This window comes from Podarcis gaigeae (genome assembly GCF_964106915.1).
Source record: "Podarcis gaigeae genome assembly, chromosome: 6".
NCBI classification, from domain to species: domain Eukaryota; kingdom Metazoa; phylum Chordata; class Lepidosauria; order Squamata; family Lacertidae; genus Podarcis; species Podarcis gaigeae.
This window is the reverse complement of record NC_139682.1, coordinates 179,003-201,519: the sequence shown is the minus strand read 5'-3', so window position 1 is coordinate 201,519 and position 22,517 is coordinate 179,003. Positions and strand designations below refer to the sequence as shown.

Here is a 22,517-nt window from a genome sequence, read left to right as displayed (position 1 = left end):
CTTTCCAAGCAGCTGCCCGTTACGGGGCGGGCTGCTTTTGCTGGGTTCGCTTTCTCCCGCTTCGTGTGGTTTTTCCCATTCGCGGGACGCGGCTCAGGTGTGTTCCCTGCAGGCCACAAATAGCAGGTGGCGCCGCGCAAACTGTCATGCATTTCGCATTTCTAAAAAGCCGATCGCTTAGTGCGGCAGCATTTACCCTCTGGAACTCCCTTCCCCTTGACCTCAGGCAGGCGCCTTCGCCGCCCTCTCTCGCCTCGCTGGGGAGAGCAGGGTGCGCAAGACATTCTGGTTCAGGAAAGCCTGTGCACACGCGTTAGTTTATTGCCGATTTTATGTTCTAAAGAGTTGCTTTTATTGACAGCCTAATTGTTTTATTCTCTTTGTAAGCCGCAGTTTTTTTATGACATTGATTGAATAATGACGGTAAGTGTCTCTATCTCCACCAGCGACGGTGTGTCTGCGCGGGACTGGGGCGCAGGATAGCGAGGCCTCTTCCCCGGAAGGACTGCTGCCTGCCTGGACGGGGGGAGGCGGGGGTCTGCGGCGGCAGAAGGCAGATGGGAATGCAGACTTTTACAGGAGGGGGCAAAGGGGGTCTGAGCAGTCGTGGCCCTCCAGGCGCTGCCGGGGGTCCCGGCTTAGTCAGTCCCTGCGACACCTCCATCCCGAGCGGGGGGCCACTTGCAGCTGTTTGTGGCCCTTGACGGGGGGGAACTGGCTGCTCTTGAGCGTGACGTGCAGCTGCCGGGGGCCGCTCTTGTAGGGCGTCAGCTGGAGCCGGACGCTGGTCTGCTTCCGGGGGCCCAGGGGCCCCAACCTGCAAAGAGAAGAAGAGCCTGGCAGGGAGGAGACCAAAGGGACGGCACACTTTCCTTTCTTACCAGCTCTGAGGCAGTGATGAGCCCCAAATGGCGGGGGGGGGGGAAAGGGGGGGCACTCACAGTGCCAAGGAGGCATAAACCATAGCAGCGTAAAGCTGGAATGGAACCTAAGAGTCATCTAGTCCAACCCCCTGAAGTGGAGAAAATAAATAAATCATCTGTCATCAAGGATGCTTCAGTTGAGATTCCTGAATTACAGGGGGTTGGACTAGATGACCCTCAGGGGTCCCTTCCAACTCTATGATTCTGTCCCTGACAGGTGGCCATCCAACCTCTTGACCAAAGGGAAGGAAGATATATGGAGGCCCCTGTGGGAGAAGGTCTTCGTCGCCTTCTCCTCTCTCTCTCTCTCTCTCTCTCTTTCTCTCTCTCTCTCTGCCCCTTCAGCCCCTTCACGACAAAATACAGCATCTCCCTCCCTGACTGGCAACAAAGGCTTTGGCCCCCAATGCTACGCTCCTGTAAATCAGAAAGGAGGCTAAATCTTCCAGTTTGTATGGCTGCTTATTCCTTTTTTCCTAAAGACTCTTTAGGCACATATTTTCCTGCTTGTAGGTCTCTCTGCTGTTTGTAGTTCCAGGGTGCCAGAGAGGCAACTGAATGTGTTGCTGGGCCCCTGACCTCCAGGGATGCTCCTGCTCAGAAATGGCTCCAGAGCTGATAGTGGACGGGGAAGAGAAGGGGCCACGTGCACATTCACACACACACGGAGCAGGGGGGGGGATCCTGCCCCAAAGATCTCCCAAACAGCAGAGACGCAGAACTGTGAATTGACTGCCTTGCTCCCCAATCCTCCTTTGGCCGGCACTTCCTCCAGGAGATCACGCGTGGGAGTGGAAGCCTCCCCCCAAGGGGGTAGTAGCCAAACCTGCAAGTTAGCCTGAGGAGGAGCTAAGACAGGGGTCTGCAACCTTTAAGACAAAAAGAGCCACTTGGAACCGTTTCCGAAGAAAAAAAACTGGGAGCCGCAAAACCATTGCGACATTTAAAGCAAATATATCTCTGGAGCCGCGATCTGACAGCGGGCGGGCGGGAAGGTGACGTCGGGACGGTGCATAACTAACGCACGCACCGCCCCCATGCAACGTCACAGCCAGTACAGCGCCCGCCACAGTGGGGAGTGTCGGGGAGCACAATGTGCCTCCTCCCCTCGCTAGTATCCGCCCCGGAGCCGCGGCAAAGGTGTAAAAGAGCCACATGCGGCTCCAGAGCCGCGGGTTGCAGACCCCTGAGCTAAGACAACCGAGATGTATTGCTGACAGGCAGAGACTCAGACCATAGAAATACAATTGGTAGAGAGGGCTCTGTGTGATGTCATTTCCCCTCCTCTCTAGGAGAGGGAGGAGCATAGAGTACTTCCTCTTCCTCTCTCTTCCTTTGACCACAAAGAGGGCAGATGTCGCCTGTGCCAGGCAGATGCCAGCTGGTTATACTGTAAATGTAAGTATTTTGCTTGCATAGCTTTTATTACTGCTGTTGCTGTGATCCAGTGCATGGTTATAAAGTAAGTAAGTCTTATTTTACTTCCTTCCCAAGTTGTTGCCTGAACAAAGTTTTACAGTCTGTGATTTTAAATTTTGCTGCCAAGGATGGGATTTTGAAACTGTTCACCCCATGCATGTGGGCGCCTGGAGGGATGAGTTGCAACCAGCCTTTCTGCCCCCCTGCTCCCTTACTCACTGTATCTGGGGCTGGCCCTTCACCAGCCCACTGCCTTCCATGGTCAAGACGCAGTTGCCCACGGGCTCCCAAAGGGGGTTGGCAAACACCACCTGGATCGGGAAGGGCTGGTTCACCACCACGGAGGCCAACACCTGTGCCAAGGACCAAGCGGTTAGGAGCAGAAGGGAGGGGGGCTCTTTGGGACAGGTGCCCACCCCCCAGCCCTCTCTTTGCCTGGCCTGAAACTTGGGCGGTGGGGGAGCTTGTTCCCCACTTTGAAGAAGGCTGGGATGTTTCTTGCTGAGCCTGCATGGCTTTAGCCCACCCAAACCACATCGGAGGGAGGCAGGTGGGTTGCAAGGTGTGTGCCAGGGCGGGAGCCGGTCATGTGTCTTGGCTCCCAGGAACAGAGCCTTTGGCAAACCTGCACTCGACCCCACAGTAGCGGTCCCATCTCCCAGGTGAGCAGCCCACTGTGCCACCCCTGCCAACCCAGAGGCGATGTGCCTACGTGGATGTCCAGGCTGGGGCTGGCCATGGTGATGGTTTTCTCTGCCAGGGTCTTCAGCCAGGTAGTGTTCTCCTCCCCCAGCGCGATGACGCGAAGCTGCTTATCCTCTCCCAGCTGCTGCCCGTACTGCTGGTAGGAGATGGTCCAGGGAAGCTCCTTCTCTGCAAAGAGGCCCGTGTCAGAGGCGGGCGGCACTCCTTCACCCAGAGACAGCGCCTCAGGAGGCCTGCCCGCTCCCCCTACCACTCGCCTTACCTTCCCTGGGGCGGAGGGAGAGGTACAGGGTCTCCTGCCAGAAGGGCGGCCGCGGGTGGCCATCGTGCAGCACGGCCTGGGCGCTGAGGCTCAGCTTGAGCTCCTTGTGGACAAACTCCAGGTTGCAGGCCACCAGCACCAGCTGGATGTCCTGGCCCACCTCAGGACTCTCCACCAGCTGGAGCTTCAGAGAGGTCTGGGCCATGGCCGGCGGCGGCTCCCGGGTCCTGTCCTCCACAGAGGCAGAGAACGCAACCGGAAGGACTCCCGACCTGTATCGCACTGGGGGGCTGAGCGGCTGCCTCTGGCCGAGGGCCTTCAGGAACACACGGCGCTCTGCCAGGGAGCCTGTGGGGAGAGAGGAAGGACAAGGCAAGGCCAGTGAGTGCATGAGGTGAGGCACACACCCCCTGGGTCCGGAGCTTGGCTAAGGGCGGAAGAGTTTGGATTTGGATTTGATATCCCGCTTTATCACTTCCTGGAGGAGTCTCAAAGCGGCCAACAATCTCCTTTCCCTTCCTCCCCCACAACACACACTCTGTGAGGTGAGGGGGGCTGAGAGACTTCAGAGAAGTGTGACTGGCCCAAGGTCACCCAGAAGCTGCAGGTGGAGGAGCGGGGAAGCGAACCTGGTTCATCAGATTACAAGTCTACCGCTCTTAACCACTACACCACACTGGCAGAGCCATCAGAGGCACCAGATCTCTGCTAGCCTACTTGCAGTCTGCATAAGATGATCCCTGCAGGATCAGGCCCCAGGAGGCCCCAGGCTAGTCCCAAGGGGAATCCAGCAAGCAGGACCCCCCAGCACAAGAGCAGCCCCTCCCCTCCTGTGGCTTCCAGCAACTGGGACTGTGTTCCTGTCTCTCACCAGGGAGGCAGAGCAGAATCAGCAGGGTTAGCAGCCCTGAACTTATTTATGTTATTTTACTTGCTTACTAAATTTATAAACTGCCCGCCCTTCATCCAAAGATCACAGGGTGGTTTTTACAGCATAAAGATACAAAACGAAAACACAAAATACATAGCATAACAAAAACAAGCAGAAAAACCAGTAACAAACACCTTGAAAAAAGCCGTAGATTGTTTAACCAGCCTAAGGCCTGGGAGAAGAGGAATGTTTCTGCCTAACACCGAAAGACATGTAATGAAGGCGCCAGGCGGGACTCCCTGGGGGAAGCATTCTACAAGCAGGGAGCCACTGCAGAAAAGGTCCATTCTCATGTAGCCACCCTCTGGACCTCTTGCGGAGGAGTCACACGAAGAACAGCCTCAGAGGATGATTGCAGGGTCCAGATTGCTCATATCCTGAGTTACTGAAGGCTTTATAGGTCAGCACCAGCACTTTGAATTGGGTCTGGAAACAAATTGGCAGCCAGAGCAGTTGAGCCAGGATTGGCATTATATACTCCAACCATCTTGCCCCAGGGAGCAACCTGGCCTCTGCGTTCTGCACCAGATGAAGTTTCTGAACTCTCATCAGAGGCAGCCCCACGCATAATGTGTTGCGGTCATCTAACCTAGAGCTTACCAGAGCATAGACCACAGAAGTTGGGCTGTCCCTATCTGGATAAGGGTGCAGCGGGGCCACCAGATGAAGCTGCTAGAAAGCACTCTGGGCCACTGAGACCACCTGACCCAGAAGTACCCCCAAGTTGCGTACCCGCTCCTTCAGAGGGAGTGTAACCCCATCAAGGCCACTTCCCAGCCATCCAGTCTAGGGAACCACCCTGATCCGGAGTGAACTTCAGTTGGCTGGCACTCATCCAGTCCATTATCAAGACCAGACAATAGTCCAGCACTTCCACTGCCCACCTGCAGATGTAAAGGACAGCTGTGTGTCATCAGCATATTGCGGACAAGGGACTCCAGATGACCCCACTCATGTGGGGTTTCATGTGGATCTTTTTGCAGGCATTTTGCAGCTGCTGTTTTTTAGAGCAGAGCTCGTAGAAGCCACTCCCAGCTTGTGCTCCGGCTGCTTGAGGTTTCCTGCAGCGGCAGCTTCCTCCCTGTGGCCCCCGGCCCTCGAAGACCCAATCGCAAGAACAATCGTGCGCCACAAAGCCCAGCCCCAGCCCAGCCTTGACAGTGCAGCAACCCTCAGGCTCACCCGCGAGGTGCTTGCGGCAGCCTCTTAGCAGCCAGGAAACCGGGGCTTCCTGCCTTCCCTGTGCCCCAGCCACTAAAGGCGCTTTGCTGCCACCATCACAAGCAGGATCAGACATGCTGGCTGAGAATTTCACAGCCTTCAGATGAGGGAATAGCACCCTGCAAGTTAGGAGCCTGCTGGCCAAGAGGCCTCTCCACCGGCTCTGTCTCCAGGCCAGAACAATCTGTTCTGCTCCTCTGTAACCGCCTGCAGGAACGGTGAATCCAGATTGCAACTTCTGAGTCAGGCCAGCTGGCCGGGTGCAGGATGCCTTTCTGGGTGGCCGTGGGTTCCTCCATCTCCCTACCTTCTGGGTATTTGTAGGCACTGGTGATGTCCTCCCGCTCATCGCTCCCAACGCATTTGGTGCTGATGTTGTTCCCAACAGCACTGGTGTCCCACTGGAGCTTCTCCTTCCTTGCCCCGTCCAGCAGCCAAGCCACACGGTCAGCGTTCACCATGGAGAACACAAAGGGGGCATCGAAGCGCACGTCCACGTCTCCCTCCCGGATGGCGCTGACAGGGGCTGGCCCACAGCAGTATAGCCCTGCCAGGAGGGAAGGGAAATGTCAGGGCTGGATCAGGCCAGGGCCCATCCAGGTCAGCATCCTGTTCTCACAGCTGGACCTGAGCGCAGGAGCCCCCTCCCCACCTGTGGCTTCCCAAAACTGGAATTCAGATGCTGTGGAGGCAGAGCAGGGCCAGCCTGGCTAGGAGCATCCATAGCCCTGCGCTTCCTGCCTCATAAGGCAGTTGCTCCACCCCCTGGATCATTTCAGTCGCCCTTTCTGACCCTCTTCCAACTCCATAATATCCTTTAGGTGACCAGAACTCTGCATAGTACTCCAAATGTGGTCGCACCTTAGACTGGTATAATCTAAGGTTATGATATTGGGAGTTTTATTTCCCGTTCCTTCCCTAAAGATCTGTAGCATGACGCTGGCCTTTGTCACAGCTTCCACCCACTGGCTCAGCGTCTTCATGGGGCTGCCCTCCAAGGTCCCCCAGAGACAGAGAGAGGCATGATGGGAAAGCAGTCAGGCCAAGCCCAGGCCAGGCTGGAAGGAGGAGCGGGGGGAACGCACCGTTGCTGCGCTCCTGGGGGGTGGCATCCAGGACCTGCCAGCCGTGGTAGCCGGGGGGAAGGTCTCTGCGCGCCATCCAGCACTCATTCCACACGTGGAAGTTCCTGTAGAAGACGACAAGCAGAGCCCAAAGAGATGGTCTCTCTAGCTGGGAGGGGTGTGCTTTGTGGTAAGATGCACCTCTGGGGTCATCATGAGGGAGGGGGGAATCACAGCATCCCTGACAGATGTCCCCCCCCTCCAGCCTCCGCTTGGGGCTGTATCTCTCTTTGGGCAGAGAGGAGCCCAGTCTTGGGTTTGATCTGAGGTCAAAGGCCCACCTGGGAAGGAAAGGCCTTGCCTCACTCCATCCCCGGCAAGGAGCCCCTGAGTCAGGGTGGTCCTCCCTCCATCGCGGGATGCAGAGAAGAAGGGGCCCCGGAGGATTGGGCAGTTGGGAGGGGAGGGGGAAAGGGCCCCCCAGGAGGCAGCCCCATCTCACCAGATGCTGTCCTTGCTCTCTGTGGGCAAGAGGTGCCCGGCCTTGTCATAGAAGACATCGATAATCAGGTTCCCGTCCTTCTCGTGCCCCGAGTCAAAGTTGGTCACCACTCGTGAAGGGATCCCGAGGCATCGCAGCACTGGGGAGAGGAGGGTGCAGCTGAGTGCCGTCCTGGGCAGCTGGGACCCCTCCCCACCTGCTGCCCTTCAGCTTCTGCTGGGGGAACCAAGTGCTGCTGTCACCCCCCCCCCCCGGGGAAGGGATGGCTGTGCCAGTTCTGCCGGGATCCTGTACTTGGCTCCTGTAACTAGCCTCTGAGCATGTTAATAGCAGCAGCTTCAGCTTCCAGTGATAAAGCAGCTGGGGTGAGGCTCTTACAGGGACCCCCATATCTGCCCCATTTCCCATGGGGCCAGTCTCTGGGCCCCACGAGTAAAGTCTCTCTCTCTCTCTCTCTCTCTCTGTGTGTGTGTGTGTGTGTGTGCATCAGAGGGGACTCGGGGGTCCATTTCTCCAGCCCACTATTTGGCCGCCCCACCCCCTGTTTCTCCCCTAAGGAAAACTGGCACACCTGCCTCTCCCTTTGGCCCAGATGGGCCACCTGCTTTCACTGACAGTATTTAAAAGTTGCCCTGTGTATTGCTCCCTGCCCCCCCTCCGTCCACCTCCCCTTAAAGTACCAACCTCTCTACAAGGTTTCAGTCAGGAAAAATGCTGTGTTTCTTAAATTCCTTACTAGGTGAGGAAGTTCTTGTTCCCAAGTGCAACCTATCACTTTCCTATTCAAAATACAGCTACTTCTCATTTTACAACAATCTTGACAAATAGTAGCCGGACAGTCCCCTCGGCACTGTCCCTTCTGGCTTTGCAGGTGAAGCAGAGGTCTCCACGTTTCCCTGGGGAGTTGCTCCCAGCATGCATTGCTCCCCATCCCTACCTGTGCACATCACGGCTGCAAAGACCCAGCACTGCCCATACTTGACCGGCCGGCCCCCGCTGTGGTCCCACTGGGTCAGGATGGCGATGCTGCCACTCCACTCGGTGGGGCGGACGCCCCCGGAATAGTCCTCGCTCCAGTTGCCCAGGAGGACCCCGTTGTCATCGTTGCTGTTGATCTGGGGGGGGGGAGGGCAGGCAGCCCCATGAGTGCCAGGGGGCCCCTCCAGGCACAGCCAAGCTCACAGCCACTCAACTGAGCCTCCCAAAGTGCTTTGAACTTGCAGCCTCATATACCGAACTCGAGCGTGTTTGAGCCTAATTGGTTCATGAAGGGGTTAAACCATAGAGTCATCTGTCCTGCCAGCCTCAGCCTATGTCATCACCTGTCGCTTGGAGAGGAATTGGGTCACCAAACCTTTGTGTTTTTTCTCTCTCCCTCCATGTGAGGAGCTCTGAGCTGGTTGCTCCAGCCACATGGCTTTAGCCAGCCTCTTTTGTTTCAGACAGAACGGAGTCCTAAACCAGTGTTTTCCTCAACCAGTTAATGTTCTGGCAGCTGCACCTTGCAAGGGCAGCCCTACCCACAATGCATTGCAGCAGTCAAAACGGGAGCCTGGAGCACCCCTGCCACATGCCTGCTCTTTCCGGGGGAAGGAAAACTGTGTACATGCAGTTGTTTTTAATTTTAAAGGGTTTTTAATTGTTTTTGCTGTGTTGTGAAACAGCTTCAAGGTGCTCCTCTGGAAGTGATTTATAAGCGGAATAAGCTATGGCAAACCCATCTGGAACAGCCTGTACACTGTATTCCTGGGTGGCAGGCGTGGGGCAGGCTGCGCATGCAGCATTGCCCTGTCTCCTGGCTGAGGGCAAGTCCAGCCAACTGCTTTGGGCCCCCATCTCAGAAGGTCCCAGCAGCCCCACCCTGAGCAGATCAGGGAACAGCCCTCGGGAGGGGGGGTTCCACAGCGCTGGGTGGTCCCAGCAGCTCTTACCATGGCGCTCAGCACCCGGCTGACGTAGACGGGGCTGTTGCGCAAGGAGCAATCCCTGCCCGGGTCGTGCAAGAAGTGCAGGCTCCTGTCCAACAGCTTCAGGCAGATGCCCACGATGCCCTCCTCAAACTGCAGAGGAAGAGGAGAAAGAAGGCGGCCAGCTCAGCATGCAGAAGGTCTCCAGCTCCAGGTGGGGCTGGGAGAGACTCCTGCCTGAAATCCCGGAGAGCCGCTGCTGCTGCCAGTCAGTGTGGGCAATACTCTGCTAGATGGAGCAATGGCCTGCCTCGGTGTGAGGCAGCTAAGAAAAGCAAACTCAGACGATTGCAGGCTCAGCTGCATTGCTGCTCTTTGGCCTGGCCTGGCCAGGTTCTTCTTCTGGGCAGGGGCCAAGGAGAACTGGGGGAGGGAGGGAGGGCAGGGCCTTGTCTGGCTGGGGCTTGTGGGTGTGGCTCTCCCCCTGCACTTGCTGGACTCCAACTCCCAGCTGCCCCAGCCAGGCCAGTGGTCAGGGATGGAGAGGGCAGCTGGAAGTCCAGTAATGCCTTCGGAGCCCCATCTTCACTCAGCCTTGACTAGGGGAGGCTGCACCTCCGGCAGCACTTTGCCTTCCTAAATGGAGCTTCCATGGCCAGAGCCACTCTACCTTAGTGTGGTGAACAAGAATGGGGAAAGCGATTGGTCTCAGATGCTGCTTGACTGGGCTTCCCACTGGGTTGGCCCCTGTGAGGATGGGACTAGAGTCATTGGCCTGATCCAGCACCGGGGTTCGCCTTAGGTACTTGCCTGCCCAAAGTTCCAGGGAACGGGGCGGATCCAGTTCTTGTTTCCCTGGTAGATGAGGCCCTGCTCGTTCAGGACGTACTCCTCCCTCTCCAGCTCGCTCTCCAGGTAAACGTCATCATCTGAGAAGCAGGGGAGGGGACAGGTCAGAGTAGGGAAGCCCTCCCCCAGGAGGCCAGGAGGAGAGAGGGGGCTCTGCTCTGCCAGCAGGAGAGGAGGGGGCTGCGCTGGTGCTCTGCTTTGGCTTGTGGGTTTCCCCAACTGGAGCCTCTGGTTGGCCACTGTGAGAACGGGGTGTGGGCCAGGGGCCCTTGGCCTGATCCCGCAGGCTCTTCTGAGATTCCTTGGAGGGTTGTGAGAGGCACCTTCCCCTCCTGGGACCCAGCCTCACCTCCAGGCCCCTGTGGATCCTGCTGCCTGGGGCAGGTGCCTCCCCTTGCCTCATGGGTGTGCTGGCCCCACTCCCCTCCATTGCTGGGGAGAATGCCAGGCTCTCTCCCGCTGAACAGATGCCCAGGAAAGCCCCCCAATGCTCCCAGGGAGATGCTCCAAGCCCCCAGATGCAGACCCAGGACTCTTCCGCTGCAGCGCTGAGCAAGGAATAGACCCGGCAGGGTTGGGGGAGATTAGCCGCCCAAGCTGCCAAATGCCTGCTCTTGCTAGAAAGCAGGAGAAGGAACAGAGTCCTCAGAGCTGCATGGCTGACAGGCAGCGACCCAGACCACAGAAATACAATTGGAGAGGGCGCCGAGAGGGGTAAATTGCAATTAGTATCTTCTCTCCCACCCATGAAAACCCACCCCACAGTTCAGGGTCTGAAGGAACCGCCCAAATGTCTCCCCACACCCTACCTGGGCACCAGGCATTGAAGAGCAGGATGAAGTCCCCCAGGTAGTAGAACTTGGAGGTGTGGTCGGAGTCGACGCGGATCTTCAGCTGGTAACGCCCAATGGGGGCCCCAGCCGGAGGCCAGACAACAACGTCCGTGGATCGGGGCCCGCTGGCGGCGCTGCCGGTGGCTCTCCAGGCGCGCTTCGAGTCTGGATGTCCTGGCCCCACTGGGAAGATGGATTGTGTCCCTGCCTGCTGGTCTGGCTGAGGCCCTGCAGAGTAAGGGGGGAGTCAAGGGGAGCTGGAGGGTCTCTCGCAGGGGGTCAGGCCAGGTCAAGGCAGCCAGGAAGAGCTGGCCTAGTTGGACTGCAAGGGAGCTGTCATCATCCTCATCACTGCCGTGGAAGGTGGGAACTGGCTTGCCCATAGAGGCTGCCCCTTGGTGGGCCACTGTGCCCCTCCCCATGCTGTCTACTGCACTAGAGCAACAGAGACCCAACCTGGGAGAGGGTTCAAGTCCCCCCACTTAACCATGACATTCCTGGGGTGACCTTTGGGGCCAGACACTGCCTGTCTCAGTCTAACCTTCCTCACAGGGCTGTTGTTGTGGAGATTAGAGGAGGACTAAGACCTGGGAGATGAGGGTTAAAATCCCCATAAAGCCATGAAGCTCCCGGGGTGTGACCTTGGGCCAGACACTGCCTTGAGCTCTGTGGAGAAACGGGGGCGGGGGGGGGGATATAAATACAATAATGAATACATAAAATAGAGGCCCGCTGCCGCTGAACGAGACCCTTTCAGCTGCTGCTCTGCTGGCAAAAGGACCCCTCTGGGTCTCCGCCAGGATCTGGGACTCCCTTGGCACCTGCTGGCAGGCAGAACTCTGGGCTTCCCACTCCAGGTGCTCCAATGGCCTTGGTTGGACTCAGGGCTGCAATCATAAAATGGTCCCTGGGGGTCCAGCCCCCTGAAATGCAGGAATCTCAACTAGATCATAGAGGGCAAATGACCATCTAACCTCTATTTAAAAGCCTCCAAGGGAAAACATAAACATAAGGAAAACATAAACCTTTTGGAGAATTGCTAGATTATATTTAAATGAGTGGATATAAGATTGTAAACAAGATGATAATTTGCTTGAAAAAACTTTTTAACGATGTAAGTGGGAGCAGGAGACGTGAGGAAGTCCAAAGAAGTTATGAAATTTTGTTATGATATAAGTAATGTTGTTTATTATCTGTGCATTTCTTGTATAAAAAAACCTTAATAAATATTTATAATAAAAAAAAGCCCCCAAGGAAGGAGAGTCCACAACATCCCGAGGGAGATTGCTGACTGTCAAAAGTTCTTCCTGATGTTGGAGTCTCCTTTCTTGTAGCTAGAAGGCATGGGTTCAAGTCCTACCATCCAGAGCAGGAGAAAAGAAGCTTCTTTCATGTGACAGCCCTTCAGATATTTGGAGATGACTCTCAGATCTCCTCTCAACCGTTCCTCATAAGGCTTGGTTGCACACAGGCCGGCAGCATTTGCCAGGCAGTCCAGATGGAAGACAGGGAGGGGCGCAGAGACCCCTGTGGACAAGGCAGACCACAGGACCCAGAAGAGGCCTCAGGGCTTGCAGCAGGTCCTGTGCCATTGGGTAGGCGCTGGCCTGGATGTGGTGAGGGCTGAGGGCCAGAAGAAGAGCCCCCAGTGGCCCACCTAGCCCAGCCTCCAGTGGCTGAACAGGGTCTGTGGGAAACCAGCAGGCAGGGTTTGAGCCCAAGAGTTCTTTTCCCTCCTGGGGCTTCTAGCAGCTGGTGTGCAGAAACATTTGCAGCCTCCGACTGGAGGCAGAGCCTTCAATGGCCCCCTCCTGCATGCGGGTGCCTAACTGTCCTGTCTCTCCTCTCCTCTCATGGATTGGAGACCCCAGGCCAAGCCCCTTCCTCTCCCTGCCCACCTGCTCCTACCTGTCTCTGCAATCAGGTGCAGGGAGTCTCCGTGCAGGTAGCCTCGACCCTGGAAGTGGAGGGTGATGGTGAAGGGCTGCCCCCGCCGCGCGATCACCTGCTGGCCCCCCATCTCCGCTGTGCGGTGCTGCAGGTTGTTCTTGGTGCTGTGCCAAGTGATGAACGCCAGCTGCAGTTCTACCAAAGAGCAAAAGGACGTCAGCGGAGAGTGCTGGGCCAGGCCAGGGGCCCATCTCATTCTCTTCTCTCAGTGGCCAGCTGAATGCTTCTGGGAAGCCCCCGGTAGGACCATAGAGCTGGAAGGGATCCCCAAAGGTCATCTAGCCCAACCCCTGCAATGCAGGAATCTCCACTAAAGTATCCCTGGCGGGTGGCCATTCAACCTCTGCTTAAGAACCTCCAAAGCCACCATTTCCCACTCTTGCTCTCCACAATTCTAAGCTAGACTGCCTCTGTCCATGGAGGCTCCATTTAGCAACCATAAGCGCTAAGAAGAGCCCTGTAGCTGCTGGATCAGAAGGGGCCCATTTAGCCCAGCTAGTGGCCAACTAGATGCCCATGATGGGAAGCCAGCAAGAGGGTTGGAGCCCAGAAGGACTCCCAGAGAAGCATTGCTGGCTCCAGCTGTGGAAGAGCAGAGCCATCCTTGCTTGCGGCCAGGGGACCCGCAGGAGCAGCGGGAGGAGAAGGGGCCAGGCACCCGGAGTGGGAGCCTGCCCTCCTCTCCCTCTCCCCCTGGGCTCACCCCTTCCCCGCCTCAGAACCGGCGCCCGTCCCCCAGGCCAGGACTCACTCGCGGCCATGCTGCTGCTCTGCCAAGCGCCTGCTGAGGAATGCCTCCGGGCTGCTGCCCGCCTTCCTCCTTCCCGGCTGGCCGGAGCCAGAGAGGCGGAGGTGTGGCAGCAGCCACGGCATGAACGATTCACCTTCCTGCTCAGTCACCAACTTTCTTGGCACAGCAGCGTCCCGGGAGCAGGCCGGGTGTGGGCGCGACGGGCACTTGCTGAGAGAAACGTTGCCCCACCTGCCCTCTGCTCTCCTCGTGGGAACAGAGGGAGGGAGCAGCTGTTTCTCACCGAGTCAGGCTCCGGCTCTCTCTTGCTCGGAAGTGCCTGCTCTGGCTGGCAGCAGCAGCGGCTCCGCAGGGTCTCAGGCAGGGGAGCCTTTCCCAGCCCGACCCAAGCATCAGGCACGGGGCCTCAAAGGACATGGTCACCGTTGGTCGGGGGGGGGGGACAGGAGTGGCAGACCCCACCTCCCTGCAGGGGCTCGGACAGGAGCCAGCCCACAGCCTCGCATCCAGGGGCCAGCGGGTGGGGCTGCTGACAGCCCAGCCGGGGGGGGGGGAGTGTCACTGCTGCAGCGCCACCCAGAGGTTGCCTACGAACAGCGGCTCTGCGGGATAGTGGTCCAAAGAGGCCCTTCTGGTCCTTCGCAGGAACCTGCTCTTGGCCCATCTCACTCAGCGTGGCCAATGCTGGGGTCACCAACACGGTGCCCGCCAGGGGGTGTTGAATCCCTGCTTGCAGCAGTCTGTGTGGGTCGTGGCCAGGGATGATGGGAGCTGTAGTTCAGCAGCACCTGGAGGACTCCGCCTGGCAGGCATTGACTGGCAGCATCTCTGTCTCACTCTGAAGGGTTTCAGATATTCATTCATTCATTCATTCATTCCCCACTCATCTGGCTGGGTGTCCCCTGCCCTAACAATAAAGGAAGACGCCAGTCCTCTGAATTCGCCAAAAAGGGCTTAAAAGCTGAATTGACGAAAGAGAAAGGAAAGCGAGAGAGAGAGAGAGAGAGAGAAAGAGAGAGAGAGAGCGCGCAATCAGACACGGAGCTTTTAAGGCAGCAGCTCCCTGGGGTTTCCCAGGCCTCTCAGGAAAGGCTGCCAGGAACTGAACCTGGGTCCTTCTGCATGCCAAGCAGGTGCTCTGCCCTTGTGGAATGTGGGGGGTGGTCTCTTCCCCAGAAAGGGCCCAGGGCAGCCCCCTCTCTGGCCACATCCCCCTGCGAAAGGTCCTGGGAAGCGTAGTTTGAGCGCTGACTTCACAGAGCTACAGTTCCCGGCATCCTTAGCAAAGGACCGTTCCCAGGATTCCCCACAGATGTCAGGATGTGGCCCTAGCCGGCTCCCCATGTGTGGGAAGAGGAGAGAAGCCCTGCCAAGAGGCGGATGCTGCAACCTGCTCCAGGACCCCCTGCTCCCCCCCCCCCAGCCGCAGGCGTCTCCTGCCAGCCGGAGGAGCAGGAAGTGGCCCCGAGCTGCCCTCTCTGCCTCTCAGGCGGCCCTGGGCTTAGCGGTGGGCAGGCCAGGACCAGCCTGGGAAACAAAGGCTGAGCCACTGTGGTTTGTGGATTCCTTCTCCCTCCCCTGCCAAGAATGCCTGAGCTGGTGGATTAGCAGCTCCGCCTGTCATTCTGCCTGTGTCTGTCTGTCTGCAGACAGAAGGGAAGGACTTTGTGTCACAGCGCCACCCCCATAGCCCCCCCGCTTGCCTCCTTCGGCCCCTCAGCGCCTTGCAAGGGGCAGCCAGCATTTTCTGCAGCACATGGTGAAACTATGGAACTCCCTGCCACAGGATGGCCGCCAACCCGGATGGCTTTAAGGGGGGGAGGAGAGGTCTGTCCAAGGCTCTGCTCCCCTTGCGCAGCTGGAGGCAGCAGTGCTTCCAAAGACGGGAGGGAAGATCCTCTGGCAGTGAGAACAGGGTGCTGGACTAGATGGGCCCCATTGGCCTGATCCTGCAGGCCCTTCTTTTGTCCTTGAGTTCCACAGTTTCACTCTGCACTCCATGTCAATATACAGTGGTGCCTTGGTTTACAAACTTAATCCGTTCCAGAAGTCCATCCTTCAACCAAAGTGTTCTTAAACCAAGGCATGCTTTCCCATAACAGCAGGGGCCTCAATTTACACTCAACAGGAAGCGGAACATGTTCTGCTTCCAAGGCAAAGTTCACAAACTGAAACACCTACTTCTGGGTTTGCAGCGTTCTTAATCCAAATTGTTCATCAACTAAGCTGTTTGTAAACCAAGGTACCTCTGTACTTCCATTTGTCTTTCAACATTCAGCTTCGTTGGCTGACCCCGTTGAGGGACCACTCTCTACCCAGTTCCTCCTCATAAAAACCCACCTTTCCTCTTCAAGTTAGTTCAGATGTGGCATCTGCCCTGTGGGTCTCAGGCGATTTGTTTTTGGGTGACTGAATCAGTTGTCACTTTCTGCTACTGTACTCCCCTTCCAGTCCCACTCCTTCCTCAATTGAGGCAGTCATCTCTTTTCTGTCTGTAGTCTGCTCCTGGATGGAGGAATCCTGGCTTTGTCTTTTGGTCACTGCTATGTGCAAAACCAGAAAACAGCACAAGCCAACCACAAAGAAAAAAATATGCACCCAATAGCAATCTGAGGGTGTGTGTGTGTGTGTGTGTGTGTGTACGCTGATAATTTGCTTTCATTTCTTTTTGAGTATGCTAAAAAGGGCATGGAAGGAGCTTATATATATATAAATATATGATTTATTGCCCGCTGTTCCGTGTAATGTCCGTAGGCACTTCACAACAATTAAGACACAATGTTAAAACAGTTTAGAACAACCTACAACCACAAAAATAAGGTGGGTCCTAAAAATATACATCTAGGGTGCTAATAGCCAATGTAAAATGGTGCTGTAGCATTTGCGCATGCGCTCTACCTCTCCAACCTGTCCTGCAAATTCAGCAGGAAGAGAGAGAGGTACGCAAAAGCTTTTTCAGAACACAAAAACAGAACAGTAGTTGGCTGCAACCACTTCCTTATCTCAGAACAGCCCCTGAAAAGTAACCTAAGGAAGGAGATTACTCTTCAGTTTTACAGGGCTGCCCCACTCTGTGTCACTTTACTGTGGCACAGACAGAAATCCAACAGGCTCTGGTAGGCGACTAAAGGGTTAAGCACTGGTTCAGCTTCCCCAAAAGACAGGAGCAGGGGGAAATCCCTTTTCCAAATTTATTAAGAAGAAAGGTTATTCAGAACACAAAAGTTGGGACATCTCTTACAAATCCCAAACAGAAAATAAAAACATTTAATATTACTAACTACAGAACATACAACGAGAACAAAAGTACAAGGCAGAACAGTTGAAAGAAGTTCTCGGCTGACTCTGCACCTCCAGCATCAGGGCAGGCCCTCCGTATGACAAGGTATGCCAAGCAGATGGGCTGCTGCCAAAGGGTCTGCTTGGCAAGATGGACTTCACTCCAAAACTCCCGATGGCAGCTCCCAAAAGCTGCTTATACAGTGGATGGCAAATAGCACAAGGGACAAGGTGGACAACTCCCAGGCAAGCAACGGCAGGCTCCCACAGCTACCGTCTGGAAATGGGCTTGGAGGCAGGAGCAGAACCACCGAAGCCCAGTGCCCCCCCCCACCTCCCTAAGCTGCTCCAAAAGGATCCCGTTGAGAAGTCAACAAGAGATCAAGGATCCATCTTTCTCCTGGCACATGTCATCAGCCAGGGTGACCAAGGCAGTTTCAGTGCCCTCATTGGGCCTCAAGCCAGACTAGAAGGGACCCAAGTAATCAGCTTCCTCCAAGCCTGCCTGAAAGTGGACCCCCCCCCAATCACCTTGAGCGCCTTGCCCCCGAAAGGGAAGCCAGCAGTTCTAGGCCCAGGGAGCATTTTCTAAGGAGGCAATGCTCCACCAACCAGTGGCGTAGCGTGGGTTGTCAGCATCCGGGGCAAGGTAAGTAATTTGCACCCCCTAACCCGTGGATTTGCGCCCCCTAACCCCCAGATGTTGCGCCCGGTGCGGCTGCCCCCCCTGCACCCCCCACGCTACGCCACTGCCACCACCTCCTTCAAGGTCAGTGGTCCCCCCTCCCAGTCAGCCCCCTATGGCAAACACTAAGAAGCCAAGATGGACACGGGTCTGGGAACCCAGGTTCTTTAACATCTATATTTAGCTGCTGTCAGGAGAGCTGGAGTGAACTGTCATCAATATGCAGATGAGAGCCAGCCCTATCTCTCTCCTCCATCTGAAGCAGGGAGGCGGTTGAGGTGCTAGACCAGCGCCTGGAGGAAGTGATGGTTGGATGTGAGCCAAGGAACTGAAGGTGGATCCTGAAAAGACTGAGATGTTTATGTGCCCCACGTTCTCTCACCTAGGAAGGAGGGAGGCGGCCTCTCCTGGATGGCCTTTGCCTTGGAAAGAGCCGGTTTGCAGTCTGCAGGTGCTCCTGGATTGGACCCAGTTGCTGGAGGCTCAGGTGACTTCAGTGGCCAGGGGGGCCTTTTTTCCAACTCTGGCTGCTTCACCAGCTATGACCCCTTTTGGACAGAGAGGACTTGGCCACTGCGCTCTGGACTTCCAGATTGGATTAGTGCAATGAGCTCTTTTTAATTACTGGCTGGGGTTCTAGTGAACCCCTGTTTCAAAACAGCTGCACTGGCTGCCAGTTCCTTTCCCAGCTCAAGTCAAAGTGCTCATGCTGGTTGTTAAACCCAAATGTTTCCCTACAGACCCTCTCAGGAGCTGAGATTGACAGAGGGAGATCTCTTGGTAGTTCCTCTGCCCTCAGAGGCGGGGTGGGGGGTGGGGTGAGAGGGTCTTCTCTGTAGCAGCCCCTAAGCTGTGTCCCTCTCTCCCCACAGAGGCTGGCCTGGCACCCTCATTGTACAGCTTCCGGGGATGCTGAAGAGACACCTCTCTGCCCTGGCTTTGGAGACTTGAGCTGCGTGTTTCTAGGTCCACCTTATTTCTGTGCTTGTAAGTTCTTTTACATTGTTTTTAGTCTTGAGTTTTAATTCTGTAACCCAGCCTGGGATGAATGAATGGCCAAGGGGACAGGTGGGACACACTCTTTTGAGCAGCTTGTCTACATCCTCAAGCGGCAATGATCTAAACCAGTCCAGTGTGGATGGGAAAGGCAACGCTTTAGGCACTTCCACTGGATGTGGCACATCCACGTCCGCCTGAATCTGAGCAATTTTGTTCCTGAAGAGCTTTGCCAAGTTGTCTCTGCATCTGCGGGTCTTTGAGGGGGCCGGGGCAACACTCTCTTGGCCAGACAGCAAAAGCCCATTCACCTCTCAGAAACGCTTTGCCAGACGGCAACTTAGGGACGCAATGGTGGCAGAGGAAAAGCAGGTTTTCTTCACTGCCAGCACAGCCAGGTGGTGAGCAGGGTGATGCAGCCTCACCTGAGCCTTACGCCACCTGTGCTCTAGCCACTGGTCCTCCTGTTTCATTGCAGGCAGGGCACTGGGAGTGCCAACACGGACTACAGGCTCCCTAGTGCAGCGAGGGCACTTTGGAGCAACCGTGTCAATGGTTCTACACATCTTCTTATTCCACAGTGAGACAAGAGTCTTGGCAGGAGTGCCGGCTCTGTCAGATGGAAACATGCCCCCCACCAAGTGTTCATGAATCCATCCGATTCCCTCTTCCTCCAAGACTGGACCAACCTGCAGAGTGGCATGTGCCACCTTCAACCCAAACCTCACGAGGGAATGGTCTGCCCATGACCCAGGACTCACTGACCAGGTCACTCCAGGGAGCGTGACCAAAGACCCACATGGGTGGAACCATAGATGTACGGAGACAGAATCATGGCTGAAGGGAAGGGAGAGAGGAAATTGCCTGACTCTGCTTTTACACATTTCTTGGGTGGTGAATTTTTTTATAAAAAGGAACCAAGGTGCTTGCACAGCTGCTGTGTTCATGTCCTGTCAGTGTTTAATTGGCATAATAGAATCAATAAATTAGAAGGTGAGGACAAACAGCAGAGGGAAGGCCTCTTGGAACGAACAGGAAAGACTGAAAGGGCTCTTCATATACCAGTTCAACTACGTGTGGGTGTGGGCAACATGGGTCTAATCTGAATAGTGAGGCAGTAATTTGCATCTAAAGAATGCTCTGGTGTGAGCAAGCCCAATATCTTTGGCTTGGAAAACAGGTGAAATAATTCACTCAGTTCTCTGCAATCTCCTTTTCCCCCTTTGGCACTCCTTTGGCTCCCTGGTTGCCCAAACCACCTATGTGAAATTAGGGGGTTTTGCCCCATTGTGCATTGCTTTACTCTTCTTATAATGAATTGCATTTGCTATTTTCCTGTCCATTCACTCAGTTTTGAGAGGTCCTTTTGAAGTTCCTCACAATCCCTTTTTGTTTTAACCCTGAACAATTTGTTTCAGCCAAAAGGAAATGTGGTGGTTACTAAGATCCTTCATGGGTTTCTCAAAAATAAGTCATGTCAAATGAATCTCATTTCTTTCTGTTTGTTTGATGGATCAGGAGAATGCTGTGGACATTGTGTATCTTGATTTCAGTAAGACTTTAGACAAAGCCCCCCATGATATTATTGTAGAGAAGCTGGTAAAATGTGGATTGAACGAGATAACCGTCAGGTGGATTTGTAGCTGGTTGACTGACCGAACCCAAAGAGGACTCATTAATGGTTCCTCGTCATCCTGGGAAAAGTGACAAGGGGGGGGCGGGCGCTGTAGGATTCTGCCTTGGTTCATTGTTGTTCAATGACTTTATAAGCCCCCTGGATGAAGGAACTGAGGGGATGTTCCTCAAATCTGCAGACTTTGCCTTTCAGCTTCCTTTTTACCAATCCCCTCATTTTGGGAAAGTTTCCTCTTTTGAAATCAAATGTGACTTTACTGAGACCTTCCTGGCAATTGTTCCCCTTACATTCATGCTCAGTTTCTGAACACAATGGTTGCTCAACAACACTGACATCTTGCAGCTGGTCCTGGGCAGTCAATGAACGGTAGGCACCCCTCTAGTCGGGTCCAAACTGTTCCAGGGCACAGTCATTCCCCAGGTATCCAGCTCTTTGCTGCAAATGGAAGACCCAGGTGGCAAAGATCCTCCTTCGCTAAGCGTCCTGTCCCTCCCCCCCCCATCTGGGGTGAGAAAAGGAGACCACCCAGGTACTCCTCAGATGTGTAGGAAGACAAATCACAAAGAGCAGCAGCAGCAGGAGGAGGCCCTGCAGCTGGGGCATCAGGAGCTCAGCAGAGGAGGCTGGCCTGCCTGTGTCCTGCTGCCACATTAGGGAGAGCAGCCTTGGGAGGCAGCTGCCTTCTTGTTAGTCTGCTGCAGCAGAAATGGCAAAGAGCCTGGTGGCACCTTCAAGACAAGAACATGGGCTTGTTGTAATAACATGCCCTAATAACATGGCATACACTTTGTGCACAAGAGTCTACTTCCTCAGACTCAGGCTGTGAGCTCCTGAGTGGCAGGTGCATGTCTACACGGTGGAGAGGAGAAATGGTAAGCAGGGAGGTCAGAAGAAACCAAATGCAGAAAAGCATAAATGGTGATAAATGACATGACTTGGAGCTTTTCTGCACTTAGCTTTCCTCTGCTCTTTTCCTGCACTTTAGAGATCCGTTTCCAGGCACCTTGTTGTTTTTTGGTTTTTGTTTGCTCTGGAGCTTTCTCCTTGGAAACCAGCTCCTTCAAGGTCAGGGGCCCCATTGGCTCTGCTCTGCTCCCAGTGAGAGGCAGCGATGCTTCTGGATCCCAGTTGCTGGAAACCACAGAGTTGCTCCTGTGCTTGGATCCTGCTTGCTGGTTTCCCACTGAGGTCTCTGTGCTGCCAAATACAGCAGTTCTTTCCAAGGATATCAGGACAAAAGGAATGAGGAGGTGGAAGGGGAACCAAAACAGTTTCATTAACAAACAGCAGGCATGCAAAGCATAACATAAAACACACCCAACAGGGGCTGCCCAATCTCCCCTCCAGCTGCCCGGAGCCCCAGCTAGAGCAGCAGGAGAAAGACCCCTGTCAGGTCCTTTGATCTGGGCCCCTCCCACCTGTAGCTTTTATAGCCTGCCTTGATGTAATCCAGTGCACCTGGCGTTACTCATGATGAGCGCAGGACCCTGAGATGGAGCGGCCGAGAGTCTCCCACTACCTGCAGCCAGGCATCCAGCCAGGACTTGCAACACAGGAGAACCCAGGAAACTCCCGACAGGTGTGTGAAACACCAGAATCAAACTGGGGGTGTTAAAGGGAAAGGGACATGCCACCTAACTCCTCAAAATACAATTGTCTTCTGCATCTGCTTGGCCACTGTGAGAACAGGATAGGCACCCTTTGGCCTGATCCAGAAGGCTCTTCTAGTGCTCTTTTGCCTTTCACAAAAATGCTCACACAGACATCCTGGCACTGGAAGCCTGATAAAAACTCCTCATTCGGATTCCGTGCAGAGGTGAGAGCATGGAGCCTCTTTCCTGCTGCAGGCCTCCCTCCAAAGCCCCTTCCTTGAATGTGGTTCCCGCAACAGCTACAGAGTCTTCTGGGAGGCCTAAATATCCCCACCTGACTTTTCTGTGTTGCCACTTCCAGTGCCAGCTGGGTGTGCAGTTGTTTGTTTCTTGGTTTGTTTGCGAGGACTGGATGGGAGATGGCGGCTGAAGGTCAGATGGGAAGATGTGCCAAGGGAACGAGACTCTGGTGTTGTGGGCGAGATAAAGAGGTTCTTTTATAGTGTTGCCAGAGCAGACGGGGGGGGGGGCAGAGTGGGCATTTGGGGCTGTTGCAGGGCTGCTCCTTGCCTCTCTGTTTGCTGTGTCCTGTGGCTGCTAGTAAGTGCGGTGGGGGGGTGGGGGTGGCCTGTCTGTCAGCAAGTGCCGGTCCATGAAGGGAAGGCTCATTGCTCATTATGGCTCCAGGTTACTGATGATGCACCTTAGAAAGAGCCTTTTTTATCATTTACAATTTTTACACTTGAAACAATGACAATACTTCAAGTAAAAACAATGCACAGTGACCCGTGCTTCATTTTGTTGCTTTCTTTTCCACTACATATTCTAATTCCCCCATATCTTATTCTTCTCAGCTTTATATCTCAATATTTCTTACTGCTGAATTTATACTTTTACTGTTAACTTATATTTACAATATGTTTCCAAATAGTCTGCAAAACATTTCCAATCTTCTTTGAATACTTTTTTATCCTGATCTCTTCTTCTGTTTGTCAATCCTGCCATTTCTATA

The 22,517-nt window shown here is 55.0% G+C and overlaps 1 protein-coding gene and 1 long non-coding RNA gene across 3 annotated transcripts in view; one reads left to right on the top strand and one right to left on the bottom strand.

Annotated features, from left to right (window-relative positions):
• Positions 1-22,517, top strand: part of LOC310847242 — a 107,014-nt gene that overhangs the window by 33,658 nt on the left and 50,839 nt on the right. The window lies entirely within an intron of this gene.
• Positions 329-13,490, bottom strand: TGM5 (transglutaminase 5). 2 transcript variants are annotated; one of them, XM_083744259.1, is made up of 13 exons: positions 13,318-13,490; positions 12,525-12,701; positions 10,593-10,844; positions 9,745-9,863; positions 8,959-9,087; positions 7,965-8,142; positions 7,028-7,166; positions 6,547-6,650; positions 5,769-6,008; positions 3,310-3,657; positions 3,055-3,215; positions 2,562-2,695; positions 329-817 (listed from the first exon to the last, which is right to left on the bottom strand). In XM_083744259.1, exons 1-13 carry the CDS (start codon positions 13,325-13,327, stop codon positions 643-645), a joined length of 2,166 nt encoding a protein of 721 aa, XP_083600385.1. In that variant the 5' UTR covers positions 13,328-13,490; the 3' UTR covers positions 329-642. The 2 variants fall into 2 exon arrangements, with proteins under 2 accessions (XP_083600385.1, XP_083600384.1); XM_083744258.1 differs by lacking the exon at positions 13,318-13,490 and having other exon boundaries at positions 560-817; positions 12,525-13,160.